Source organism: Rhinopithecus bieti, unplaced genomic scaffold (genome assembly GCF_001698545.2).
Source record: "Rhinopithecus bieti isolate Rb0 unplaced genomic scaffold, ASM169854v2 scaffold_6945, whole genome shotgun sequence".
Taxonomy (NCBI): domain Eukaryota; kingdom Metazoa; phylum Chordata; class Mammalia; order Primates; family Cercopithecidae; genus Rhinopithecus; species Rhinopithecus bieti.
In genome coordinates, this window is record NW_016805531.1 from 4,388,061 (window position 1) to 4,415,499 (window position 27,439).

General features: G+C 51.6%; 2 protein-coding genes across 8 annotated transcripts in view; one reads left to right on the forward strand and one right to left on the reverse strand.

Annotated features, from left to right (window-relative positions):
* The window catches only part of DUOX1 (dual oxidase 1), a 39,271-nt gene extending 23,201 nt beyond the window's left edge, over positions 1 to 16,070 (reverse strand). For 3 of the 6 annotated variants that reach the window (XM_017872837.1, XM_017872841.1, XM_017872835.1), the window contains exons 1-19: positions 15,966 to 16,063; positions 14,406 to 14,582; positions 14,036 to 14,142; positions 12,129 to 12,212; positions 11,768 to 11,932; positions 10,783 to 10,970; positions 10,397 to 10,598; positions 10,125 to 10,291; positions 9,665 to 9,725; positions 9,446 to 9,542; positions 7,971 to 8,061; positions 6,827 to 6,929; positions 6,396 to 6,568; positions 5,079 to 5,254; positions 4,742 to 4,860; positions 4,053 to 4,190; positions 2,708 to 2,821; positions 1,809 to 2,008; positions 960 to 1,145 (exon numbers count right to left, since the gene is read on the reverse strand). In XM_017872837.1, the coding sequence (XP_017728326.1) occupies positions 960 to 1,145; positions 1,809 to 2,008; positions 2,708 to 2,821; positions 4,053 to 4,190; positions 4,742 to 4,860; positions 5,079 to 5,254; positions 6,396 to 6,568; positions 6,827 to 6,929; positions 7,971 to 8,061; positions 9,446 to 9,542; positions 9,665 to 9,725; positions 10,125 to 10,291; positions 10,397 to 10,598; positions 10,783 to 10,970; positions 11,768 to 11,932; positions 12,129 to 12,212; positions 14,036 to 14,096 (2,325 nt within the window). In that variant the 5' untranslated portion in view covers positions 14,097 to 14,142; positions 14,406 to 14,582; positions 15,966 to 16,063. Of the gene's footprint in view, positions 1 to 959; positions 1,146 to 1,808; positions 2,009 to 2,707; positions 2,822 to 4,052; positions 4,191 to 4,741; positions 4,861 to 5,078; positions 5,255 to 6,395; positions 6,569 to 6,826; positions 6,930 to 7,970; positions 8,062 to 9,445; positions 9,543 to 9,664; positions 9,726 to 10,124; positions 10,292 to 10,396; positions 10,599 to 10,782; positions 10,971 to 11,767; positions 11,933 to 12,128; positions 12,213 to 14,035; positions 14,143 to 14,390; positions 14,583 to 15,965 lie in introns of all 6 variants that reach the window. The other 3 variants (XM_017872840.1, XM_017872839.1, XM_017872836.1) reach the window with 3 other exon arrangements.
* Positions 16,071 to 16,149: 79 nt separating this feature from the next.
* Positions 16,150 to 27,019, forward strand: DUOXA1 (dual oxidase maturation factor 1). 2 transcript variants are annotated; one of them, XM_017872842.1, is made up of 9 exons: positions 16,150 to 16,207; positions 16,444 to 16,599; positions 16,922 to 17,026; positions 23,068 to 23,243; positions 23,857 to 23,914; positions 24,880 to 25,014; positions 25,297 to 25,510; positions 25,780 to 25,997; positions 26,727 to 27,019. In XM_017872842.1, exons 4-9 carry the CDS (start codon positions 23,097 to 23,099, stop codon positions 26,984 to 26,986), a joined length of 1,032 nt encoding a protein of 343 aa, XP_017728331.1. In that variant the 5' UTR covers positions 16,150 to 16,207; positions 16,444 to 16,599; positions 16,922 to 17,026; positions 23,068 to 23,096; the 3' UTR covers positions 26,987 to 27,019. The 2 variants fall into 2 exon arrangements, with proteins under 2 accessions (XP_017728331.1, XP_017728332.1); XM_017872843.1 differs by lacking the exon at positions 16,150 to 16,207 and having other exon boundaries at positions 16,485 to 16,599; positions 16,922 to 16,991.
* Positions 27,020 to 27,439: the final 420 nt, after the last annotated feature.

The window sequence follows — 27,439 nt, forward strand, 5'->3', positions numbered from 1 at the left end:
TCACTTTTGTAACCTTCATTCTTTGCCAGTTATCTTCCTTTCTGTGCATGTTCTGTCTTCCCAATGGGATGATAAGCTTCTTCAGCGGGAGAACCATGCTGTATTTATCTTTTTGTTTTTTTAATTGAGATGGAGTCTCACTCTGTTGCCCAGGCTGGAGTGCAGTGGCGTGATCTCGGCTCACTGCAACCTCTGCCTCCCAGGTTCAAGTGATTCTCCTGCCTTAGCCTTCCAAGTAGCTGGGATTACAGGCACCCACCACCACACCTGGCTAATTTTTGTATTTTTAGTAGAGATGGGGTTTTGCCATGTTGGCCAGGCTGGTCTCAGACCCCTGACCTCAAGTGATCCACCTGCCTTGCCTCCCAAATTGCTAGGATTACAGGTGTGAGCCACCACACCTGACCATATTTATCTTTATCTACCATGTTTCTCCATTCCACTACCCTGCTCCCAGGCTGCCTTTATTTTTGTGCCAGCTGTGGACTCAAGTCTCTGAATTTTTGTCTTGTTTCTCTATATCCTCCCAATCTCTCTCAGAAGCCTGCAAGGTGGACATCAATGCCCCATGGAGGGCTCTGGCAGCTGCACTCCCCCAAGGAGGGGTGAACAATATCCCTCATGGTGCCCACACTGTCCTGGGTCTCTGCAGCCTTTGGGGCAGGCTGAGATAAGCGAGGATGGAAAGTCTGGGCAGCCCTGAGGAGAGCGATAAGCAACAAATGCAGAGAAGCCCATTCCTGGGCATCCCCCTCCTGCAGCCTCGTAGCTGGAGGTGGGGTTCGGATGGGGGCGGGGCAACTCCTTATGATAAAGTCTGGTGATTCATCCAAAATTGCCATAGACTTGATTATTAGCTGAGAACTCTGGGCTCTGACTTCCCCTGGACTCACCTCATGGCCTCACACAGGTAAGGACGCCACCACAGCATAAGGATTGAGCTGATCCCATGTACACACCTGGGAGAAAAGGTGCCTGAAAAAGGTCTCCAGGAGGTGGCTCCGCTGCTCCCGCGTCACAGCTGCTCTCCTCAGCTCCTGCTCCCGCAGCTCCCACTCCTGGATGCTCAACCCGCTCTCCTTCAGAGTTCCCCGGAAGTTTTCCACCAGCGCCTGCCGCTCTTCCTCCGAGTTAAACAGCAGCACCTAGCGGGGCAGCCCGAGCAAAAGCAACCATTTGCCAAGGCCTCTTGAGGTCAGGCACTTTATGTGGATTATGTCAGAGGGGCCACTGGAGTGACCTTGCAAAACAGATATTGTACCTCCTTTTACAGAAGAGGAAAGGGGCTCAGTAGGGTTAAGTGACTTGCTCATAGGTGCAGAGTTTGCATTTAAAGGCACGTGTACAAGGACATTCTTCCCTCTATTCCATACTGGAGAAGGGAGAGGAGGGCAGGGAGGCCAGAGGATGGAGGGGATCATGGGCCAGGCCTCTGATTTAGCTCTCCTCCAAAATCTCTAAAAATTCACTACATCCTGAGATAAGAGGACAGGGAAGAGGGCTTTGCTTCTTCCAAGGACACCCAGCTGGGACCTGACAGGTTGTCCTTAGAAAAGGAGGAGGCAGACTGTGGTTGCAAGAGTTAGGAGGAAACCATGGAGATTATGTCACCTAGCAGGCCTGGAGCAGGATAAATGTGTCCAAGTTTATCTCTCTATCAGGTACTCCACCTGGGAACAAGAAGCCAGACTCCTGCACAGTAACTACCACTTCCTGCCTCCTGGCCCTGTGCTCCTTCCTTCCCCTCCACCTGGCTGCCTCCCTGGCATTGGCTGTGGACAAGGAGCCAGGTGTCAGCTGAGCAGTACCAGGTCATACTCCTTGGGGATCTTGAGCAGCAGAGTGCGGCGTCCACGATTGCTGGACAGGATGAGGTTGACCTGCTGTGAAGGCTGCAGCTGGATGGTGCGGAGCATGGTGAGCCTGCCGTCTACCACACGGATCTGCCCAGGCTGCAGGTGCACAAGCACGGGCCGGCAGGGCTCCTTGCGGCCTTGCCATTCCAAAGCTGGGGGGAGAGAGACAGGGCTTCGTCAGTTGGGATCCGCCAGAGGTACATTGGGAGGAAGAGGGCCAGCTCAGGGCTGAAATTAGATCGAGGCCTCCACAGTTCATTGTCCCCTTCTGGGGTACTGAGGGTCATTCCCTCCCTGAAAGCCTGGCTGTGCCTGTAGCCACATGAAAAGAATAGTAACTATCATTTCCTGAATGTTTTCTAAGTGCTCAATACTATACCAAGTGCTTTGCATGAACTATTTCATTTCATTATAAACCTGTGAGGAAGGTGCTATTATTACTCCTATCTTATGGATAAGAAAAAAAAAAAGGTTTAGAGAGATTAAAAAATCTGCCTAAGGCCCATAGTGGTGGTGGAACCAAGATTCCAATTCCAGTCTGACTCTGGACCTTCATTAATCACTTCTCTGTTGCCTGAAGTTCCAGTGTGAGATGCCACAAATCAGCAGGTCCCAGGGAATCGTAAGTCATAGTAACCCTGTAAGATCTAGGCAGGGTTCAATGACTCCTGCACGTGAGGAACTCCGAAGGCTGCAGGACTCCAGGTCCAACTTCTGCTTAATGCCACTGTGGCCTTGCCTACAGTCCTAGAAAAGGGAGGCCTTTTCCTGAGGCTGCTAGGGTAGAGGTGGGTAGCTGTAGTGCTGAGCCATGTCCTCCCTACCACCACCCTGGCCAGCCCTAGGCCTACCTTCCATGCCTCCCACGAGTTTCTCAGACACGATGCTCTGGCGGTCCTGGCTCTGGAGCCTCTTGAAATTTCTCATCCGGAGCTGGGCAACAATCCAGGCGCTGAGCAGGCTCACTGGGAGGGCAGAGGCAGTAGGACGCTCAGAGAGAGGTGTGGCTCGGGGGGTGGAAGCGGCTCCTTTCTCAGTTCCTTTCCTGGCAGTACCACCTATTGCCCCTACCCCCTAGGTCAGCTTGCTCAATTGTTTCAAATTGTGAAGGTCCCTGGGGGAAGCTGCTCTGCATCCCATGGGGAGCTTTGGGTAGCATCTAAGATGCCCACCCTGCCTCCTCAGATTCTACCACTCATGTCCCTTCCTAGCCAGAGACTAAGTCCAGAGTCCTTGTGTCAGAGACTAGACTCACCCCACCAGGCTGCTAGTTGACCCACACACAGCCTTGCCAAAGACTAAGCCCCAAGCCTCACTCCAGTGACTAGATCTGCCCCAGCCTTCCCTTCCTCCCTCCCTCCCTCCCTCCCTTCCTTCCTCCCTGCCTTCCTGCCTTCCTTCCTCCCTCCCTTCTTCCCTCCCTCCCTCCATCCCTCCCTCCCTTCCTCTCTCTCTCTTTCCCTTCCTTCCCTCCCTCCCTCCTTTCCTCCTTTCCTCCCTTCCTCCCTTCCTCCTTTTCTTTTCTTTTTTCTTTTCTTTTCTGTTCTGTTCTTTTCTTTTCTTCACAGAGTTTCCCTCTTGTTGCCCAGGCTGGACTGCAATGGTGCGATCTCAGCTCACTGCAACTGCAATGGTGTGATCTCAGCTCACTGCAACCTCTGCCTCCTGGATTCACTTGATTCTCCTGCCTCAGCCTCCCGAGTAGCTGGGATTACAGGCATGCGCCACCGTGCCCAGCTAATTTTGTATTTTTAATAGAGACAAGGTTTCTGCATGTTGATCACGGCTGGTCTCGTACTCCCAACCTCAGGCGATCCGCCTGCCTTGGCCTCTGAAAGTGCTGGGATTACAGGCGTGAGCCACTGCGCCGGGCCTTAGCCCTTGTTCTTAAACATGGATTTGCCTCTGACAGTCCTCTAGGCCCAGGCCTGCAAAAAGCTGTGGATTACAGATTCCCCCTGGCTCCTGACCAATGCTGGGCCCTGCGGGAAGTCCTAGGAAAACAGGGAGGCAATTCTCCCTGGAGCTGACTTCTCTGCAGGTCAGACACTTCTCTTGTCCCTTCCTCCTCTAGTGTTTCATTCTCCTACCCAGAGGGACCATGTTCTGCGTGGTTTGTTGTCATTAGTGGAACCACCCAAACTGCATCCACTAGCTTGCATCTCTCACCCCACTCCAGTCTGTCCATCATTTTACCCAAAGGGAAGCAGCAGAGGGTCCCGATGGTGACCCCGAAGCCAAATCCACTGCCCTCAAAATAGTCACGAACAATGGAGGGAGCACAGGCTGGCAGGCCTTCAGTGCTGAGCTGTCTTGGCTGCGGACAGGGGTCTCCTGGGAAGGCAGAGGAAGTCAGAGTCCTGGGTGCTGGGCCACAGGTGCTGGCACAGGATCACTGAGGAGGTTAGGGTGGCAGAAAGGGGGTGGGGGCACTCTGGGTAGCTGAGGGGAAGGGGCTTCCTTGGGTAACAAGTGGGGTAAAAAATGAATCCCAACCTCCATCTCTCCCTCACACACACAAGTGTATGTACACACACAGACACACACACACACACACACTCTTCCCTCACTGCGGTAGGGTTGGGATATCCTCACCGCACAGAGCCCTCCTAATATTATACCCAGCCCCAGCCCCAGCCCCAGCTCAGCCGAATGTGAACCTCCTCACCAGCTCTCTCTGAGTCTCGGTTCTGCCCTCATTCAGTACTTCCCTACACAGCTGCAAGTGGCGGCCCTGGCACCTGGAGTTCCCAAGGGCAGAACCACAGCTCACCCCCCTCTTGGAGCACAGAGGTTGACGTTCAGCCACATTGAGCCAAGCCCAGAGCTGAAGAGGGACGAGGCTCCAGACCCACCACTCCTCCAGTCACCCCTTGGCCACTCACCTTTATGCCAGACAAAGACACTGGGCTGCAGAGCACTGGGGTCAACGTTCATAACAGCCACCAGCACGTCCTGCAGGGTGGTATTTCGGATTTCTTCAATCTCCTTCTTGGAGAACAGCCTAAGTTGGAGAAAGTAGAAGTCACTGGGATGGGAAGGGAATGCAGGCCTCCAGCAACCCCAGACCCAAGGAGCCAGGTGAGAAAAGAGACCCAGAGGTGTTGGGAAGGGGGTGGAGGGCTGGCTTGGAATCAAGGGCACATGGGGGCTGTCTAAGGCCAGGGAGAGGGTCTGGGGCCCAGGCTGAGGTAGAGCCTACCTTACCCTAGCAGGCCTTACCCATTCCTGGTGTTCTCAAACCAGTAGCGGTCACCATCCCGCAGCCGCACAAATTGGTCAAGAACAATGGTGCTGAACAGGGGTCCAGGGTCCCGGTGGCTCTCCAGGAGTCCCCCAGGGAGCAGCTCTAGCCAGGACAAGTCCTGGTTGTACAGGTCAGCTGTGGCCTCCAGTACCTGGAACCAAGGGGCAGGAGTAACAGCAAGGACACGGTACCCACCCTCAGGCAAAGAGGTGGTTTGCAGGGATTAGCCCCAGGGATGATAATAATAAATGTCAGTAACAGCAACTCACTCCTATATAGTGCTTATTATGCCCCAGGCACTGCTCTGAGTGCTTTACATAAGTGAACTCCATTATGGGAACCCTCTCACACGTTCAGCTGCCTATTCTATAAAGTGATAAAACAGCCAGCCAATCCCCATTCATAACTTGTTCTTGAAAAGGTCTGAAAGTTGAAGGGACAAAACCAGAAGTGTAAAAGTTGAATGGCAGAACGATGTGTTATAAAAGGTTTCTATTCTTTAGAACTATTTTTTTTAATCAAATGCCTGATTATATATTGCCTTTTAGAGATAGTTTTCAAAAACGTATCACCAGCATTACCTGATCTTTAGTTTTTTTTCTCCACAGTGTAAATAGCACTTGACCAGCTTAATTCCACTGAGGCCCATTTGAAGCTAAAGATTTGCTACTGTTGGTATGCCTGGTGATTCCTATCTATATATTGATTTTATAAAGTTATGAGCCCCCATACTCATATCACTTCTTTATTGGCCTTTGAAACCTCCATTTTCCAATAATTTTATAAAATGGTAAGGGCAAAATGCAATAGAGTAGGCACACAATTGTAGAAACACTGCTGTGTCAAGATGGTAAGGTATCCCAGTCTGGTCTCTTGGCTAGCAGGCGCGCCACCAGTCCAGGTGATAGCTCAGGGTGTAACAGCTGACTCCTGAAAGGCAGCTTAAACATCAGTGCAAGAAAGCACAGATTGTTCCCAAGTCAAGGACCTTCTATACCCACTCGGAGGGTGGAGAGAACAGTAAATGAGATAGTGCCTATTAAGTGCCTGGCAAACAATAGATGCTCAATACATGCTTGCTGGATCTGAACAATCAGAGTGCAAAGCCAAATCTTGCTGGTCTGGTAATCTTCATCCTGATATGTAATATTGGGAAAAGTGACCTGGGTAAGCCCTGCCCCTCCCACTAGGTGCTTGTCTCTGTGCTCAAGTTTCACTACCTATCTCCCATGACTCAGTCCCACGTGCCTTGTCCCTCCCACCCTACCCTCTGAGTCCTGACCCCTCCTCACAGTGTCATTGCTCCGGAAGAGCACAGGGTTGATGTCCTGCCAGTGGGTAATAGGAGACAAGCCCAGCGCTGCCCTGGCCTTGTTGTAAGAGGGCAGGCCCAGATCCCGGCCCCGCTGCAGGCAGCTGGCCAGGTGGTCTGTGCGGGAAAACTTCAGTGGCCCAGGCCAGAAATCTGGAGACGAGATACCAGACAGTCTGAGGGAGCTCAGGGCCACCACAGCAGTCTCCAGTCCAGGCCCCAGGCTCCAACCAGCCCCAGAAGACTTGAGCCAGAAGGAGCCATGATCAGCATGCCAGAAGCTCTCTCATCAGTGAGTGCAGTGCAGGCTCCCAGCCCCAGTTAACCCCTCATACCTGGCTCTGGAAGTCCAGCTGAGCCTCTTCCCAGAGGCCAGGAGTTCACAACCTGCAGGGACAGCCTCAGACTCACCCCGCACATCTTCAACCACCACGTGGTCCTCTCGCTCTGCGATCTGGGAGGCCATGCCCAGCAGCAGTGCGTCCACATCTTCAGCACTTTGTAGGCTTGGTTGCTTTATAGATTGTGGGTGGGGAGGAGAGGGGCGTGGTTAATGGAGTCAGACGTTAGATAGCCAGGCTCCCTCCACACCATCACCCTTATTCCTGAGCCCACCCAGTCCTACTGTTTGCTCCCAAACTGGTGGGACATTCCTGCTCTGCAGGCTGATTCCCCACTCAGGGTGAGGGGTGTCCCCATCCAAAGTCAATACTGCCTGACAGAGGTCTATACAAGCACAAGGATCTTAAAATTTTACTCTGACCTTGGGAGACTTGACAATGTGGTTGGCAAATTCACTAGAAGATCTAGGTCTTAGTCCTCTGTTACTAACCAGCTGTATGACTTTGGGCAAGTCACAGGCCCTCTCTGAACACAGTTTCCTTCCCTTAATAAAAAGGGACTTTGATGAGGGGGACTCTGAGGCTTCTTTAGACTCAGCTCCAGGGCTCTGATTCTATGGCTTCTTTTCTCTTCCTCCCTACTCCCTTCCCCTTAGTAAACACTTTACACAAAGTATCTTGCTTTGCTTTAAATTCATGATCAATGCTCTTCATCCATGCTGGCCTGATTTGGACAGATGGGCAATCCCCAATAATCTCTAAGAACCCGTGCTTCCTCCCCACCACCCTCACACATACGCAGTCACACACTGCCCGGGATGTGTGTCTAATGGGAAGTTTCCTTGGGGCAAGTGAGACTAGTTGGGGTACTCCAAGGCCTAGAGGACAACCAGAGCTGTCGAAGGAGAGGGAAAACATGGGAGGCAGCAACAAAGGCAGAACCATACTTGCACAGGCCCCACTGGCTCTCCCACAGCTCTGAGGTTGGGGTGGTGGGTTGACTTTTGGCCATGTCCAGCTACCTGGTCACCTCAGACTTTGTAGGGGAGATGCCTGAGGTCCTCCAGGCTGCCTCCTTCACTCCAGCCTATCCCAGCTGTCCGCTTCAGCCTTACTGCCTGCTTTCACCATGCACTCACACACACACACACACGCACACACACATACGCATGCACACACACATATCCACCACTTATGTGGCCCCCAGCTCGGACCTCACGACTCCAGTAGCTATTGCAGACCCGGAGAGCTCTGGAGACACTTGAGTTCCGATTGATGACCACCTGGAAGTGGCAGCTGGCATTTCTGAAAGGCAAAGAGCAGGGAGATGGTGATTGAGGTAATGGGGTTATACTGTCAGGCATCAGTTCTGGTCTCTGAGGCGGTAGTCAGGGACCCCAGGCCTTTCTGAGGTGGTGTGTGGTTCGGACCTTGGTACGTTCTGGGGGATCTGACTTTTGGAAGGTCCTATCCACAACATCAGACCAAATATCTAAAATGTACTCCCTCATTAACAACATCAGACCAAATATCTAAATGTACTCATGGCTCACTCTCTGTCTCTGACTCTCTCTCAATATATGTATATACACACATATGTAAAATACATATATACACACACAATTGTATGTACAATATATGTGTACATATATACCTTTTCAAAGGATTCAAAAATTGTTCTTTTGAAACTACTTGTCTGTGAATAACTCAATTGTCTATGTCTCGTACATCATCAGGCATACCCCAGAGATTATTCCAGAGTAAATCTAATCTATGAATTGTTTTAAATTATAAAGTATCTGTAAAAAAATAAATGGACATGCTTTGTTTCATATACACTTATTTAAATATGTGTCTTTTTTTTCTGAGACAGAGTTTCACTCTTGTTGTCCAGGTCAGAGTGCAATGGCACGATCTTGGCTCACCACAACCTCCGCCTCCTGAGTTCAAGCGATTCTTCTGCCTCAGCCCTCCCGAATAGCTCTGGGATTACAGCATGCCACCACCATGCCCGGCCTAATTTTTGGTGCCCGTGTGTGTTGTGTGTGTATCATATATAGTTGATATATATTATTATATATATTTTTTTGTTTTTTTTTTTTTTTTTTTTTTTTTAAGTAGAGATGAGGGTTTGTTCACATGTTGTCTCCAGACTCGCGTCCTTTCTAACTCCCAACCTCAGATGAAGCGCACCCGTCCTCAGCCTCCCAGAAGTGCTTGGGATTACAGGCCTGTGAGCCCACCCGGCCTGTGTCTTTTCAAGTTCCCTTTTCATTATTTTGAAGCCAATATTTTCCTTCAGATTGCACACATTTTAGAACCCTCTGCCCCCAAAAGGTTGCAGGACCTGGACCCTGTGATTATAGCTAAAAATGTCCCCAGTGTAGTGTCAAGACATGAGGTTTAGACCAGTGGGCTTTGTGACACCCTCTGAACCTTTATTACTCTATATTTAACGGGCGGGGGGAGGGTAATATCTACACCAGCAGCAGGAGAATGGAAGTAAAAGTGCTTAAAAACCACACTGATGTATCTTTTAAAACAATTGCTTTTCTTCCCCTCTCTATTCATCGTTCCCTTGGGGACACTTCAGACTGATAATCCTGTACAGAGAGCTCCTGAGGGCAGATTTTCTTCAGTTGACAGCCTCATCCCTCCCAGCACACAAACCTTTGAGCCCCTCCCTCACCTCATATAGACGCCAGGGGGCACCATGGTGGAGAGGAACTGCTCAGAGGCCGCCACGAACTCCGAGGAGATGCTGGGGTCCAGAAATGGCCGGTATCCTGGGGAAACAGGAGAACAGAGGACAGAAGAATTTAGCCCTAAAATCCCCAACGTACTCCCCACCCCACCCCACAAAACACACTCACGCAAGCCCTCCCATCCTCCTTCCCCACGCCCTCACCTGTGTACTCCGGGGGTGTTTTCTGCAGGAAGCTGGGCAGCCACTCATACACAGCGATGTTCTGAGGGGCAGAGAGGCGAGGAGAGGCTCGAGTTGGATGGGGCGGGACCTGGAAGGGTCTGAGCCCAAGGATGGCTTTCAGGTGGAGATGAGGACCAGGCAGGGTCAGTCATGGGAGAAGCAACTCAAACAGGAGTGGTGTGAGGCCTGTCTCCTCGAGGAACCAGGGGGTTTGGGGGAGCGGGGGGTTGGGAGGTGATAAATAATAATCACCAGCCAGATTTCTCCTCTCAACAGCGCGTGCCTCCCTATCATTTACTGGGGCTTCCCTAGACCTCGGCTGTCTGGGGAGGGGTTTCTGGGTGGAGGTTGTCCACAGATGGGGAGCTCCGTGGGGCATCGGAGTCTCCCGTGGACTTGCTCGCGGAAGGGGGGTCGTCACGGGGCGCGGACGGCTGACCTGGTAGGTGGCGATGACCCTCTTGCGCGCGTGCTGGAACAGCTCCTCGTCCCCCCAGTCTGGGTGCTGGCGGGCCAGCCTCTGTGCGCACAGGTTGTGATAGCGGAACCAGAGCAGGCCCAGCGCCTGCAGGAAGGGCTCCCGGTTCCCTCGCTCTGCCCCGAAGGCTGCATCCGACGTGGGGGCGCAGGGGAAGAGATGAGCGGTAGTGTGATCGGGGGAGCCCACACTCGCAGACCCCAACCAGTCCCGTCCCGCCCCCACGGTCTCACCGTACAGCCCCCGGGGCCCGCTCTGCCCGTTGGTGGGGTCAGGCGCCGCCCACATGAGCAGGTGCTTCTGCGAGTCTTGGGGGAAGGCGGGGTCGGGCCCTGACGCCAACTGTCCCCCGGAGAAGCTCCGCAGCGCGTCGCTCCAGGAGTGTGAGGAGCCATAGATGGCGCTGCCGTCCAGCCAACCCGTCACCTGGTTGGTCTGCGGGGCACGCGGCGGGTGAGATGGGGTAGAGGGGCGGCGGCGGGCCAGGAAAGGCCGGGGCCCAGCGGTTGTCCGCGGCTGGGGAGTGGGCGCCCCTCCCTGTCAGGCCCTGCCAGTCCCGCAGCCCCGGCCCCCCCCCCGGCTGGGGTGCGGCCCCTTCCCGCCGCCTTCCGCGCCTCACCAGGTCTCGGGGGTTGCTGGGGCTCTGTCCGGTCTCGGGGTCCCAGCGGCTCCTCTGGAAGGGCAGCACCACGTCCCCGCGCTGGTCTGGGTCGAACACGGGGTCTCCGGGTGGGATGCGGATGTTAAGGAATTCGGCAGGGCAGCCGGGCGTTTCCACGCTCACCAGGTCCGAGAGCAGGTGATAGCCTGTGGGCAATGCAGGAGGGGGTGCTAGGGCCAGCGGAGGGCCACTTTGCCTCCTACCCTAGGTATCCAGCCTCCTTCCCTCCCCTGAAGCTTCAAAAGACTCAGCAGCCCTTATGGGCAAGTCCAAGCCTTGACCTCAGGCACTCCCTCCCAGTCCTTTGTCTCTTCTGCCCCTCTGTGCCTACACCTGCTCCAAGCTGTTGTCGTTGACAGTTTGGCTTTCTCCTTGGTAACCGGGAGGTGCCCTGTGAGTGTGCCTAGGCAAAGGGGCTGGCAGCACCAGCTCCAACACGCTGCAGGAACTAGGCATTCCTGATGGGCCAGACACCAACCCTCAGTCACCGGGGTCAAGCCACCCTAGCACCCCCACTTTGACTTCCCCTCAGTCCACTCTGCCAGAATCAGAACCCTGCCCTGAGCCTGTCCTAGAAGCCATAGGGCAATGCCTAAGAACAGGGTCCCACGGAGAGTCCCTCCCAGATTATTTTCATGTTTCTATCTCTGCCACCCTCTTACCCCTACCAACAACCCAACACGGAGGGATGCCCCTTTTCCCTAACCCCACCCCTCATCTTTCTGCGTGGGGCAGATTTCTGCCTCCCCAACCAGAGTTCACTTCAGCATGGATCCTCCCTCCACCTGCTTCTACCTCTACCATACTCCACTGCCTCCTCCACCTCTCACCCTCATCCCTCAGGCTCTCCGTCACTTCTCTCTCATCCTCTGACCCCTCTTCACATGCAGAGGTGTCCAGCCAACCCCACTGGCTTCCTTCCCCCAGAGGTTGAAGTTCTCACCAAAGAAGACCGCCAACACCGTGCGGTTTCGCAGGGAAGCCAGCCCTGCAGGGCCCCTCGAGATGGTGTTGCTAAGGTCTCGGGGATTGGGCAGGTGGGGTTCTCCCAAGGCCTGGTACACACCATCTGCATAGCTGGCTGGGACCAGGCGCTGCAGCCGGGAGCCTGGGGCAGGAGTGGTAAGGATAAGGATGAATCTTCAGGGGGCATTCTAGACCCCCTCTGTCCCAGGCTTCCCTCCATGTCATGGATCCTAACACCTTGGAAATAGATGGCCTTTGCTGGTACTTGCCAGCTCTTGCCTCGCAGCAGCAGTACCCCCCTGGCCCTGGGGTTCTGTCCCCACTTGGCTCTCACTTACCTTTGCTGCCCCATCTGTGCTCCATGAGGTTGTTGTACCACCCATCAAATCGCTGCACCTCCCACGAAATGGGGTTCTGAGCTCCTGTGTGAGAGTGGAGGAAGGGGCAGCTGGGCAAGTCAGTGCACGAGAGGACAGGCAGGCCTGCCGGAGATGGGTGCTGTGAGCCTGGCACTTGGAGCAGCAGAAAGTGGATACTTGGAGTGGATGTGAGAGGTAGGGTACAGAGGGAAAAACCAGGGCAAAGTGTGTCCAAACTCAAGCCAGATCTTTAAGCCGCTCAGTGGGGGAGACATGTCAGGGAGCCAAAAAGTAGTGGAGCAGGGAGAAGTGTGTGCTGACAGATGGCCTCAGAGAGGGAGAGGGGGCTGGAGGAGAGCAGTGGCGGTGGGCAGTAGGATGCAGAGGACTTTACTCCCCTCAGACTTCAGTTCCTTGAGGGGACACAACAGGACAGAATCCATCCCCAGCCCTAAGACACCACACAGAGCAAGAGCTAGCCACACTCCATACCCGAGAAGGACATGCCATTCTGTGACCCGTCCCTGGGCAGGGTCAGTGTGGTAAGGGGACTAGTCCTCTCTGGCTGAGCAGAGCCCAGGGCAGGGGTGTGGTGTTGCTACTGCTTTTTTCCCCAGTTTCTTGGGCAGGACCAGGGACTGGACTGGTGAGATGGATGACTTTGCCCCTTCTCTGGGGCATCTTGTTCCCCATACAATTCCTCCTCTTGATCCTGTCGTACTCTCCAAAATGAGGGTCCAGGAGGGAACACTCAGCTGCTGGGGAAAGAACTAAGGAATGAGGGATAGAGGGAAGATCCAGAATGGATCATGGAATCGGGGATGGAGCAGGGATCTTTCTGATCAGTAGATCAGATGGCCGGCCTGATTCTTTCCCCCAAACTAGAAGTCTATAGACCTGGGGCTTCCTCTCTGCTCACCTCAGAGAACAGACACACACATTCGCACACTCACTCAGCAGAGAGTTAGGGGGGAACATGACTTAGGGCCTTATGCTTGGGCAAAGAACCCAGCTAAGGGTCTAAGACTTTGGGCAGGGCCACACATGTGATCTCTAAAATAAAATGAACCTGTGGCACATAAAGGGGTGAGCCTTTGCAGGACAGTACAGGGAAAGTGCCTCTTGGGGATAAGAGGTGAGAGCTGAGGGAGCCAAGGAAAGAAGAGGGATGGAAGGAATGTGGAGGTGAGCAGCTCTGGCAAGGGAGAAGTTGGAGGGAAGGTGTCACCATCCTGTTACCTCCAGCCAGGACAGATCCTTCTACAGGTTTTCTCTGCTTTCTGCTTTTGCATCTCCCATCCCCAGTGATCAGAGACTTGATCTTTTAAATTTAACTTGTGGCACTGTAAGCCCACTTCCCTCCACAGAGGTCCGGACTACAGAGAGCAGCCTCAGGTTCCAGCAAGAAACTGTCCACTGAAGGCAGCCACATGAAACTCTTGTGGAAGACATTGCTTTTGTTTCTGATCATAATGGTTAAAAATATTGATGACTCCCTTTCAGCTTTGGGTCCAATCTGATCCCAAGATCCTTTATTGTCTTGTGTGTCTAATCAATCTTTTCCTATTTTGAGTCAGAGGCCCTCACTTTATGGAAAACAAGAGAAGACAGAGGAGAGAGAAAGGGCCCCCAAACTGTAAGAATAAAATAGGAAGTGCTGACAGCAGCTGAAGGCTCCCTAAGTCTGTGTATTTAGGGATAATTTTCATTCCATTATCCATCCATTTCTTCAACAGCTAGAAATGGGCAACTCTCACTTGCAGGGCACTGTGTCAGCTAGAGACTAAGGATACAGATGAATATCACACAGATCTTGTCCTTGGGGAGCCTAGGGGATGCTGGGTTCCTCTGCTCCTAACCATGCTTCTCCTCCAATCTGTACTCACCCACAGGGGTCCATGCCCCAAACAGAAGTGTCCATGCTAGAGCCAGGCAGAAGACCATCATGAAAATAATAGGGGCTCAGGGATTAGAATGTCCCAAAATGGAGACCCTAGAAAAAGGACAGAGAATGAGCCCCAGCTACTCAGAAGAATCAGGTCAAGGACTCTGTAGGCCTCTGTGAATCAAGGCCTGGGGCTGGGCCAAGGTCACAGTAGGTAGCAAAGTTCAAGAGACTCTTTCCCAAAATTCTTTAATTCATTCAGCAAATACTTCATGAGCACCACTACAAACCAGCAACTGACACAGACACTGGAGATTAAATGATGAACAAAACAAACAGAAATCCCTGGTACATACCTTCATGGACTTTACCTTCTAAGATTAGTTGGAAAACCCTGCTTTGGCCCAGCACTCCACAGAGTGTGTTCCTTGTACAGAGCCCTGGTTGGGGATCAGGAGACTAGGCTGAGGTCTCAGTGCTGCTCCCAGTCCATTGTGGGATCTTAGATAAATCACTTCTCCAATCTGATCCTTGGTTTCCTCTTCCAGCTATGGGAGCAAATATGCCTGAACTGTTTACTTCTCAGCGTGCTTGCCAGAATCAGATGTGAGAATGAGGTTGAATTCAAAGCACAAAAAGTGACAGGTGTTGTGCAAATGTGATATAGAGGGGGTAGGCGGGAGCTTGGCTCCTCTGGTTGGATCCAGAAGGGATGCTCTACCAGGTGCTCATGTATTTAGTGCAAGCTTCCTGCTCTCTCTCTCTACCCAGAGTCAACAGGGAAACAGAGGCAGCAGAGGACTCAGGCTGGGACTCCTGAGTGGAGCAAGGAGTACCTAAAGCCAGTGAAGACCTCCTAAAGGCAACCTGGAGATTGGGGATAGGATAGAGGAAGAAAGGAGCTCAGGGAAAGCCTCATCCCCAGCCAAACATCAGGGTTCCTGGATGGGTTGTCTAGAGGAGAGAACCCAGGGAGTGACATCCCTACTCCATCTCCTATTAAATGAAAAAACCTAGGCCCTGCCATAACTGGAAAGCTCAGTATCACCTGCTGCATTTCACAGACTCTGTCCAGGTGCTGGCCTTTTAATAGTGAGTGAAGAGCTGGGCTCTGGATGGTTGAAACTGTAAAGCTGGATATACTGAAGTAGCCACAGCGGTCCTTCCCTGATCCCAAGATATCCTTAACCCCCCACCCCCGGGCCCCGCCACCATGTCTTCAGGATCCTGGGCCCCAACGCTAATGTACCACTCAGCCCTTAAGGGCATGAAATGGGCTTTCAGACCAGGCTGTGTGGGGATGAGCTGAAGAAGAAGGTGGACATGCTTAATCACCACTCCTTGTGGGTGGGTTGCCCTTAATGATTTACACAACGACGGGGCAGTAACTTCTCAACAACCTTGACAGGAAGGCACAACCCCAGGACAGGGCAGTGAAGCCCCAGGCAGAGCCAGCGGCAGAACCAGAGAGAGAACACAGGCCTGCCTGTTCTTGCCCCACATGGCCGCTTTTCCAGCCTGAAGCCCTGGAGTGGTGACCCTGGTGGCCCTGAGGTGGGAGGAAGATGGTTCAAGGCCATCTTGGTCCCAAGGGAGGGCTGAGGGGGAAAGCTTGGATCCTAAAGCCCAAAGCTCCTTCCCTGGTATGTTTTGCTGGTGCCAGGAGAAGAACCCGTAGGCCCAGGCAAACTAGGCCACCCAACATTCCCAGGTCCCAAAGAACGCACTCTCTCGAAACCTTGATTGGGCAGAGGACAGGCCCTAACAGGGCCCGTTTCAGCCTTAAGATAAGATCGGAGGCGCAAGGGGCTAGCATTCCCCTTCCTTCCATAACGTGGAGGAGCGGCGGCTCCCTCACCCACCCTGCCCTTGCTGCTCCCTCCCCTGGAGCGCCCAGGCCCGCGGGCCGGGAAAACCCTCCCCGATCTGACCTGCGGCCACGGCGTCACCGGAGCCCGGGACTGTAACTTGGCTCCGGCCTGGCTCCCAGCTGGGCCCGCGGAGCCCTCTCTCGTCCGGTGGCTCTCCAACTCTGCGCCGGGACGGGCGGGGCTGGGGGTGTGGAAGCTACGGCGCGGCCCGGCTCAGCCATAGGGCGGGGCTCAGTGAGGCGGGATGGAGGCTGGCGCCGGGGAACCCGCGGAGGTGCTTCCAGGGGACCACAGCGCGCGAGGTGAGACGGCGAGGGCTCGCGGGGCGCCGGTAGAGATATTCCGTCGGTGCTGAAGGCCCGGCTAGTGCGGTTGTGTGGGCGGCGAAAAAAGCAAGTCCGCCTTCACAAGTCCCACGCGGCTGGGGAGAAGGTGGGAGGCGTAGAGGGTATGGGGAGGGGAGACTCTCCTTAAATCCTCTCGACACCGTCGGCTCTGGGCTCCAAGTCCAAGACCATCGATCACCTGCCGCCCACAGACCAGGCCAGGCGTCAAAGCAAGTCACCCATCCGATCCAAACCCCTCTAAGAGCCTGGGGTCACGTGTCCCTCCGGGGATCCTCGTGAGATCTCGGGGGTCCCACCGCCCTGCGAGCCGCGCCCGCGCCCCGCCAGACCCGGAACTGCATCTCTAGGTTTGCGCTGGAGCTGCTGGGATGGCTGCGTATGGGTGGGGGGCGCAGAGGAGGAGGGGGATTGGAGGGACTGCTGCGGAGCTGGCAGACCCCGGCACTACGGTCCTGGCGAACCCAGCCTGTTCTGTACTAGGCCGGGAGAGGGAGGCGGCGCCGCAGAGCCTCGGTGCAGTCTGAGAAGTTTGGGAGTGACTTGAAGAGTGACTGGAAGCACCCCAGACCCGGTTTGTCCGGTCACAGCCGGGTCCTTACGTGAGTTAGGAGAGGAGTGGGGGTCGGACAGGAGCCCCCACTGAGAGTAAGGTCGTGTGTTTGTTCACAGAACGTCGGGACCTGGTTCCCTCTTTACTCACATCCTCGGGGGCGCTTCGAGTGAGGTTCCACGGGAGAAGGTGAGAAGCGCAGGCGGCCACACACACAGGGGAAGGTAGGCAACAGTGGTCCGGATGTGGGTGGTGGGGCATGCGGCTGCTTAGCTCTGTGCGGTCCAGGTGATTTTGGAGGGGGTCTTGAAGTGCTTGCTCCCACCCTGGCACCTAGGACTACACTTCCTGCTTTCATCCAGACCCAGTTCAGATCAAGTGGGAGTTCTTCAAAGAGATAGTTTGGTAAGAAACTGGGGAGGCAAGGAAAACCTCTTAAGGCCGTAAGTGCCACAAAGATATACATCGAATCATCATCCCAGTTTAACTCGAGTCTGAATAGTTTGGCTTGCATAATTCTGCACCCTTGAATTCCTTAGCCACATTCAATCCACTTTTCAGATCTTGTTCCATTTCTCCACTTAACTCCTACTTTTGTACAACAACACACATATGCATTCATACACAGATACACACATACAGACCCTTTCCTTGAAGAGGAAAGTCTAGGACATCAGTTCCTGACAGGGTCCCCTGACACAGCTGTAAACGTTTAATGGAGTCTACCCCACTCAGAGAAAAAAAGCATCACATTGCCGTAGCTGTGCATTACCAATCAGAGGTCTTGGCAACTCCAGCCATGTCACCCACTCTGCACTTGTGGAGAATTAGTGGCTCTTACTCTATGGGTTCCAGCACATGGGGGAGGTGGGCAGGGGGGAAACTTCAAGAAGAAAGTCCTGTCAGGCTACAAGAGAGGCCACAGGACACTAACACATAACTTTGAATGATGAAGGCTGGAGGTTGTTCTAGGCTGAGTTTTCTTAAAGATTGTAACTTTATGTTTTACTCACCCCTTATACACACATAGGAACTCCACTTCAACCTGTGGTAGGTAAGGATTGGGTAACTGTGTCTATAATAAGATTGAGCATAATGAAGTCTTCAGTACATAAAGGGAGCCCAGAAAGGGAGGATAGTTCCTGCTCCTCCCTAGGCCAGGTGAGAAAGGAGGACCCTAAAGTATGGGAAGCTCCCCCCACCCCATGAGAAAGCATCCCAATTTTGTCACACGGGCCTCTGATGAAGTAACACAGGTATCTATATTACTGAGAATGACAGAGTCTGGGTGGTTTTTGTGTCTGTGTCTCTGTTTATCTAAATTTGTAGGTGTATGTTTGACTATCTTGTGTCTGCTTATTTATAATTTATATCAATGTACACAGTGCATACATCCTAGTCATGGTGGTGAGGTAGGGGAAGAGTGGGTCAAGTTAATATTGATATGAGATTTTCTCACATTAAAACTAATTCTACTGCCAGACGTTACTTGACAAGCCAGGAAGAAAGATGTTCCCCAGGGAAACAAGCTTTGTAGGAAAAGCAGGACTGCTGGGTGTGGGGTCTTCTCATTTCACTCCCACCTCTTCATGCATAAGTCCTGTTAGCTTAATAATGAAAACCAAATTAGGGTCAGGGTCATGAAAATTAACTTTAAATTAGGCAATGCAAATAAAGGAGGACCTAAATTTTGAAACTGAGCAAGAAGAAATTCAGAAAGGCAAATTTCATTTACCAGTGGTCTTTTGCTTCTGTCATCTTTAATAAATATGACATTTTGTATTTTTTTAAAATAAAGGTGGGGTTTCACTGTGGTCTCAATCTCCCGACCTCATGATCCACCCGCCTCAGCCTCCCAAAGTGTTGGGATTACAAGCATGAGCCACCGCTCCTGGCCTAAATATGACATTTTGGAGAATTGGAAATAAGTTAACATTGTTCTTTTATACTTAAAATACAAAAAGCCTTTTGTTAGTGCTTATTTTAAGCATATGTTAATAGAGATGAAACATTCTTGTAAATTTTTTTATAACCTCCCTTTAAAATAAATGCAGGAATAGTATTTAAACCTGACCAAAATACATTATATTATCTCTTATTCACATATGTTAAAAATACTCCTTTTTGAATTCCAGCATATAACACATGTTCTTGCTGTTAGCCTCACTTTATCTTCCTATCTTATTAGCCAACATATTTTACATTTTATAGGCCTTCCTCCTATGGACTTTTATTTAAAAATATAGTAGCTTCAGTCTAAATGTCATAAATAAAGAATTCTTAGGTCAGTGAACGTCTGCTTTAAAATAAATATCACTATCGCATATTTTATAGAAGAATTTAATTCATGAATTCTTAGTTACTCGTTTCAGCTAAGATTGAGATGTATGTTTCTGATTCAATTAAACATGAAAATTTGTGTCTGGGTCTTTGTTAGTCTTGGAGACTCTAACTATTGGAAGAGGCTTTCTGAGAATTTTGAGAAATTACTAAAAGTTGACAGAGTTAGTCAAATCCCTTTGTGCCCAGTCCTTAGCTCTGTATTGGTGATACTCAGTTAATATTGACTTATAAGTATAGGGCAGGGCAATAAGGGAGCATAGCTCCCCCTTGTGTGCAAAATCAGAAGAAGTCACTTATGGGGAGAGGAACTTATATTTATTCATTTGATCCAGAGACTGATTAGTATACTCTACATGCAGGGGATGCAAAGATGGAAAGATGAAATCTCTGCCCTCAAGGAGATTAGAGTCTAATTGGGAGACAGATGTTCAGACAATTAGAGTACAATGTAATCATTGTTATCATGAAGGCATGTTCAAAATGCAATCAGAATGTTCCAAGTGGGAACCTCTACATTGGCCCAGTGGCATCAGAGGAAACTTCACAGAGGAGGTAACACAAGCTGAGACTTGAAGGGTGAAAAGGCATTTGCCAAGAGAGTGAGCGCATTCCAGGCAGAGGAAATAGCATATCCAAAGGTACTGAAGGCTTGAAAGAGCATGTCAGATTGAGGGAGAGGCCATTCAGTATGGCTATAAATTAGGCTGGGCAAAAGATGGAGAGAGTATAGGCGGGACCAGGTTATAAAGCACTTTATATGGGATAGGAAGAAGATGAGATTTTAGCCAGAGCAGAGAAGTGAAATGATTATATTTGCTTAGTAGAAAAAAATGATTCTGGAACCAGGTAAGAGAAGATGAGCCTGGGTTAGGGCAGAGGCAGTACAGAAGGAAATGCATGGATAGTTTCAAGAAATATTTAGGAGGTAAGATGGTTCAGGTGTCTGGCTTACTTGATTGACCGGTGGTGATGTTGCCAAACATACAAAGACAGTAAAATAAAAAGCAGGGCAGAGACAATGAATTCCGTCTGAGGGGCTGTTAAATTTGAGGCATCAAGGGAACATCCAAGTGAAAATGTCCACAGGGTGATTGGCCCTTTTGAGTTTGGAGCTCAGGTAGGAGGGCTACCTGAAGACATTCGAGAACCATCAGCCATGGGGATGGATGAGACTGCCCAGGGAATCGGGAATACCGCTGAAAGAAGAGAGCCACCACAGATTCCTGGGGAGCATCAACATTTAACAGGGAGGAAAAAGAACTAGTAGAGGAGCCACAAAGAGATGGCCAAAAGCAGGAGTCCCTGGAGAACATGGTGTGATGGAAGTGCAAGGAGATAAAGTTTGAGGAAAAGGGACGTGGTCTGCAGTGTCAAATACCACAGAGAGGTCAAGAAGCACAAAAAGTGAAAACTGCCCCTTGGATTTAACACTTAGTGACCTGATGGAGAAGACAGGGAGGAGGAAAAGTCAAGACTGTGATAGGTTGAAGAGATAAGGCAGTGGAAATGCCAATATACACTGTTTTTCTCAAAAGCCTGGCTGTGACAGGAATAGAGTAAAATAGGATGGTAGCTGGAGGGGACCAAGAAGATCAAGGGAGAAGGTTCTTTCTCTGTGTGTTCTTAAGGTGGGAAAAATTTCAGTGTGCCCTTGAGAGAAGGAGCCAGCAGAGAAAAAGAAGCAGGATGGTATGAAGGGAAGGGGGACAACGGATGATAAAGGTGATGGAGAAGGCAGGCATGAACGGCTAGAGCCCAGGAGGATGGATTCGCAGAATAGGAGAGAAGAGAGACGCCTATTCCTCAGGGATGGGAGACTTGAGTAGTGAAGAAAAAGCAAAAAAGTTCGTGTTAAAACTGACACTCGGGGGTTAAGTCACTTGCCCAAAAGACAGGATTAGAAGTTAAAACTGTCTTTCTGTCTCTTTGGCTGACACCATGCTACTCCCACAGACAGCACAAGAAGGTGGCCAGCTTAGAAGGAGAGAGGAAGGCTGGGAGCTAGAGCATATTAGGAGAATCCCAGCATTAGAACTAAAAGGGACCTGGAGATTATGAAATCCATTTTTGTTGCTTGCCTGTCCGATATCACAATATTAGTAAAGAACTGAAACTAGTCCCAGAATGGATTCCAGCTCAGGGTTCTCCTCAAAAAAGATTGGAGAGGCCGGGCACAGTGGTTTATGCCTGTAATCCCCAGCACTTTGGGAGGCCAAGGAGGGTGGATTGCTTGAGGTCAGGAGTTCAAGACCAGCCTGGCCAACATGGCAAAACCCGTTTCTGCTAAAAAAAACTTAAAAATTAGCTGGGTGTGATGGCACGCACCTGTAATCCCAGCTACTCAGGTGACTGAGGCATGAGAATTGCTTGATTCTCGGAGGCGGAGGTTGCAGTGAACCAAGATCGTGCCACTGCACTCCAGCCTGGGTGACAAAGCAAGCCTCTGTCTCAAACAAACAAAAAACACTACGAAGCTTAAGAACTTAATAAAAAATTTAAATGTACTCCGTTTTTTATTTACTTAAAAAAAGAAAGATTGGAGAAAGAGATAAATGGAGTCATGAAATGCCCCCTCCTTCCCAACTTGGGAGCTTATTTGTTTCCAGTACCATTCTTAGCACTTTATATACACAATCTCATTTCATGCTCACAATGATGCTTACAAGATAGACATTATTATCTCAAATTTTTAATAAAACTGGGTGTCTGTAGAGGTCAAGTGACTTGCAAGAGGCAGAGGCAGAATTCAAACCTTTTGGAGCTACTTGACTCCCGAGCTCATTCTTTCATTATAACATTTAATAAGACAATGTGTGGTCAGACTAAATTATGGAGCCTTCTGGGCAAACTGAAAGCCTGGTACAGATCACACTGCAGGAAACGAGGAAAACTGGGATCATTGACTCTAAGATGCTTTTTTTTTTTTTTCACATTTTGACATCTCTGAAATTAGGTATACCTCACCAGCAACGGTGGCCATGGTTTAATGGGCAAGACTTTTTTCCCCCTTTATTAGTGCTAAATAGTAGTGTGTCATGCAATGCATTCTGTCAGAGATTTAACTAAACACATTAAGTTCAGGTACCATTTTCCCAATATCCTGCAGAGGAACAAATAAGAGTCAAACAAGTTCTCAGGTCAGGGGACAAGCAGAGAAGACCACAGCTAGGGTTTGAGCTGAAACTTGGCCTGGGAATTTGAATCAAAGAGAAGGGCCAATATTGGTAATCTGTGAAATAGAAGGACATCTGGCCCCAGCACTGCCTGATAGAGGATAGGTGCCCCTTCAGTGCTTATTTAGGTGAACTCAGTGAAGCTCAACTGTTCTGCAGTTACCGGAACAAGAGCCAGGGTGCTTGAGAAAGCTGGACAGACCTGTGTGGGCAGTGCCAGGTCTGGAACTCAGTCCTCTGATGATGTGGCTGGATTATATACTCAGCATAGAGCTGCCTGGCCTTTGTTCCTTTGGGGCTGAGGAAGAAAGCCAATCTTTTGTAATCTGTACTATCTTTCACCTTATGCCTTCACCTGATAGTAAATATAGCTCCTTTTATGTTCTGTGATCTATCTGTGCTAGGGGCCTGAAGGAGAGAGAAGAGAATTTTATTTCTTGAGACAGACCCAGAAGAAACAGAAGCCTCAAGGGTGGTGGTAGCACTGATTTATGGAACCTGGGGGTTAGGAGAGGAGAATGGGGCAACAGAGACTGATGCAAAGACCCTCATTCTGTCACCTAAAAGATGGGGAGATGGATGGCTGAGCGGCAGTGGAATGGCAGTAATAGCAGAGCCTGATGATGCACAAAATGTGAGCTCCAGAGAAGAGGAACCTAGTGTGGCTCATTCTGTGCTGTATCTCCAGCACTAAAAACAGTGCCAGCTGCATTGAGGGCATGCAATAAATGTCTATTGTTGTTGTACAGCATCGCCTCCCCTGCACAACCTCACCAAGATGGCTGCTTTGGGACACACGTTCCCCTTCTATGCTGGCCCCAAGCCAACCTTCCCAATGGACGCCACTTCGGCCACCATCATCATGATCTTTCTGACTGCACTGGCCACTTTCATCGTCATCCTGCCTGGCATTCGGGGAAAGACGGTGAGAAACCCAGTCCTGGAGAACCCAGCCCAGAGAGACCTCAGCCTCAGGCTGAGGAGTCCAGAGTCTCTGACTACAACCAGACTAAGGAAGGAGACCCCAGTGTGGAGAAAGCATCACCACCATCCCAGGCAGAGAGCCCCCCATTCATTGATTCAACAGTTTTTATTGAGCGCTGGTGCTGCATGGTGGCTCATGCCTGTAATCCCAGCACTTTGGGAGGCTGAGGTGGGAGGATTGCTTGAGCCTAGGAGTTCGAGGCCAGCCTGGGTTTATAGTATAGACCTCATCTCTTAAAAAAAAAAAAAAATTAGCTGGGTATCGTGGTGTGCATCTGTAGTCCCAGATACTTGGGAGGCTGAGGTGGGAGGATCACTTGAGTGACCGCGGTGATTTGAGATCGCATCACTGCACTCCAGCCTGGGCAACAGAGTGAGATCCTGTCTCTAATAAATAAATAAATAAATAAGCACTTATGTGCCAGACACCCTGATTTCAATTGACCAAGTGATCTCAGCTTTAAAATTCCCACCCCTCCCCCAAGTCTGGAAACAGGAAGGGTAGATGTGGAAGGAGGGCACTCCTTACTTAACCCACCCACCTTGCAACTCAGAGGCTGTTCTGGCTGCTGCGGGTGGTGACCGGCTTATTCATCGGGGCTGCGATCCTGGGTGAGTGCGAAGTGTAACTGACTTGGGCAGCTGCCTCCATCCCTTCAACTCCCTCAGCAGCCTGCCTCTCCTCTCCTTGTTTCCCCCACAGTGGTGGGCCCTTGCTTCAAGGTGGCTTCCAGACCCTGCCCATACGCCTCTTTCACCATGGCCTTATCTCCTCACTCTTACCCTTGCCTGGAGAAGTGTCACCCTGGGAAACAAACTGGATGCATCTCCTCAACCTTCCTAACGCTTTTATTCGGGGTGGGGAAAGGAGGTCAAAATGAATGTCTGTGGGGAGAGGGCCCCAGACAGGAAGGGAGGAAATGGGAAAGGGCGGTTTGCTTTGGTTTGGTGATTAGGCAAATAGGAGAGATAAAAGTCTCCGTGAGGCCAGGCACGGTGGCTCATGCCTGGAATCCTAGCACTTTGGGAGGCTGAGGCGGGTAGACCACCTGAGGTCAGGAGTTCAAGATCAGCCTGCCAACATGGTGAAACCCCATCTCTACTAAAAATGCAAAAATTAGCTGGGCATGATGGCAGGCACCTGTAATCCCAGCTACTCGGGAGGCTGAGGCAGGAGAATTGCTTGAACCCGGGAGGCAGAGGTTGCAGTGAGCTGAGATCATGCCATTGCACTCCAGCCTGGGAGACAGAGCAAGACTCTGTCTCAAAGAAAGTCTGTGTTGAAGCTATCTGCTTTTGCCTTGCCTGGCATGGCTTAGGTTCATGCTTCCTTCCCAGCTCCCTGAGTGACTCTCCCTAGAGCAGGGAGAAAGGGAGGGAAGAGGTAAACAGAATGTGGCCAAGGGAAATCCCACACATATGGTTGGCAGACTTACCATGAGCCAGACCCTGGCTAGTTAACCGGTATCCAGTTGTGACCAAAACAGACATGGACCCCTTGTAGTTCTCCTTTGGACTCTAACCTAGTAATGCCCAGACCTCTCTGAGTTCCCATATGCCCAACTCCCCAACCACAGCTGTGAATTTCAGTTCTGAGTGGTCTGTGGGCCAGGTCAGCACCAACACATCATACAAGGCCTTCAGTTCTGCGTGGATCAGCGCTGATATTGGGCTGCAGGTCGGGCTGGGTGGAGTCAACATCACGCTCAGAGGTGAGGGAGGGCTCTTACCTGTGAGGGAGGGGAAGGCTTTGCTGTCTTTGGGATCTATGTTTGGTGTGGTCCAAAGAGCTATAGGATGCCTGGCACTGGGGCTGGGAGGATATGTGAGGTGGGAGGTCAGAGGCATGGTAGGAAGGGAAGTTCAGGGCCTTGGAAGCTGCCTTCTCTCAGTTGAGATCACTTCCTGTCCCTCTGCCCAGTGTGAGTGAGTCCCTACCTAGGCCCCACTCTGGCCCTTGGGTTCCTGCTGAGCACAGCTGCCTTGTGCCCCAGGGACCCCTGTGCAGCAGCTGAATGAGACCATCAATTACAATGAGGAGTTCACCTGGCGCCTGGGCGAGAACTATGCTGAGGAGTATACAAAGGCTATGGAGAAGGGGCTGCCAGACCCTGTGCTGTACCTAGCCGAGAAGTTCACTCCAAGAAGCCCATGTGGCCTGTACCGCCAGTACCACCTGGCAGGGCACTACGCCTCGGCCATGCTGTGGTGAGGATGGGAAGGGGACGGGGTGGAGGCCCTGGCAGCCTAGATTCAGGAACAGGGTTTCTCCCCATCTCTCCTCCACTCCTGTGTGTATCTCGGGTGGGGCGGCCTGGCACCAGTCACCACAGTGCTGCCTTGGGAAGTCCGTGGGAAGGAATCCCCACCTCATATCTTTGGGTCACTCGGGTCCCTGAGCCTCCACCTGGGCCCGACCAGGTTCACCAGCAGGTAGAAGTACCCGGGCCAGTCCTCACTGGGTCCTGGCTCTCCAGGGTGGCATTCCTCTGCTGGCTGCTGGCCAATGTGATGCTCTCCATGCCTGTGCTGGTATACGGTGGCTACATGCTATTGGCCACGGGCATCTTCCAGCTGTTGGCTCTGCTCTTCTTCTCCATGGCCACATCACTTACCCCGCCATGTCCCCTGCACCTGGGCGCTTCTGTGCTGCATACTCACCATGGGCCTGCCTTCTGGATCACATTGACCACAGGTAAGACCCAGCCCTAAAGACAAGCACTGGAAGGCTCAAGCCCAGGGAGGGAGGGCCTGGGGGCATCATGTTGGTAGAGCTGAGGGTCTGCTCCTGGGGGCCAGGATGGCTTTGCCCTCTTTAAAACCCCATCCTCTTGTATCTCTTATCTCCAGATTTTCTCTCCCCAGCGCCACTTCCCCTCCCTCCTCAGAGATGCCCACTCCCTTGTATCTTCTCTGTCTCTGTCATCCCCTAACTCTCTTCACCCAGCGGCTTCTAAAATCTTCCAACTGCCTGTCCCCTCGCTTCCTCCAAATACCCTTCTCTGGGTCCCCATTAAACCCTTCTCTGACCTGCCTTACACAGCCCTAAATTGTCCTGCAGTCTTATTCTCCTCTCCTATCTCACTCTCTACTCCCTCATGTGCCTCCTCATGCCTCCTCCTCTGTGCCCTGCCCTTCCCCAGGGTTTTTTTCTTTTCTCTCCCTATTTTCGGAGTTCTCTCTCTCTCCCTTTCTCTCTCTCTCCCGGGATATAACAGAAGGAGCACTGGGCTTGGAGTCTGGAAACTCAGGACAACAGAGCTGCACCAGCCACATGCCCCTCAGCCAGTCTCCTCTCTGAGCCCAAGTTGCCCTGAAGCAGGGCTCCAGGCTTCCCTTAGAGTTGTTCTGACACTCCCAGGGGAAAATGTCCTCCGGAGGTGTTGCTAGCACTAAAGTGGACAACTGTTGCCCTCGTCTCCAGGATTGCTGTGTGTGCTGCTGGGCCTGGCTATGGTGGTGGCCCACAGGATGCAGCCTCACAGGCTGAAGGCTTTCTTCAACCAGAGTGTGGATGAAGACCCCATGCTGGAGTGGAGTCCTGAGGAAGGTGGACTCCTGAGCCCCCGCTACCGGTCCGTGGCCGACAGTCCTGAGCCCCAGGACATTCCCCTATCAGAGGCTTCCTCCACCAAGGCATACTGTAAGGAGGCACACCCCGAAGATCCTGACTGTGCTCTGTAACATTCCTCCCCGTGGAGGCCAGCTGGACTTCCAGTCTGGCTCCAAACCTCATTGGAGCCCCATAAAACCAGCAGAACTGCCCTCAGCTTGGCTGGTACCAGACCCCCAGCACCAATCTGCAGACGGAGTAGAAAAAGGAGGCTCTACATACTGATGTTAAAAAACAAAACGAAAAAGCCCTAAGAGGCTGAAGAGATGCTGGACCTGTCCATAAAGCTTGTTGCCATGATAAGGCCAAGCAGGGGCTATCTCATCTCTGCACAGCAACCCAGCCTTTCCGTGATGCCTTGCCTCTTCAAGATGCTATTCACTGAAACCTAACTTCACCCCCCTAACACCGGCAGGGTGGGGGTTACATATGATTCTCCTATGATTTCCTCTCATCCCTCGGCACCTCTTGTTTTCCTTTTTCCTGGGTTCCTTTTGTTCTTCCTTTATTTCCCCAGCTTGTGT

Coding starts and splice junctions, on each gene's coding strand:
- DUOXA1 (XM_017872842.1), top strand. CDS start 23,097: ATGGCTGCTTTGGGACACACGTTCCCCTTCTATGCTGGCCCCAAGCCA. Junction 23,244..23,856: donor CTGGCATTCGGGGAAAGACG/GTGAGAAACCCA, acceptor CTTGCAACTCAG/AGGCTGTTCTGGCTGCTGCG. Junction 23,915..24,879: donor CATCGGGGCTGCGATCCTGG/GTGAGTGCGAAG, acceptor CCCCAACCACAG/CTGTGAATTTCAGTTCTGAG.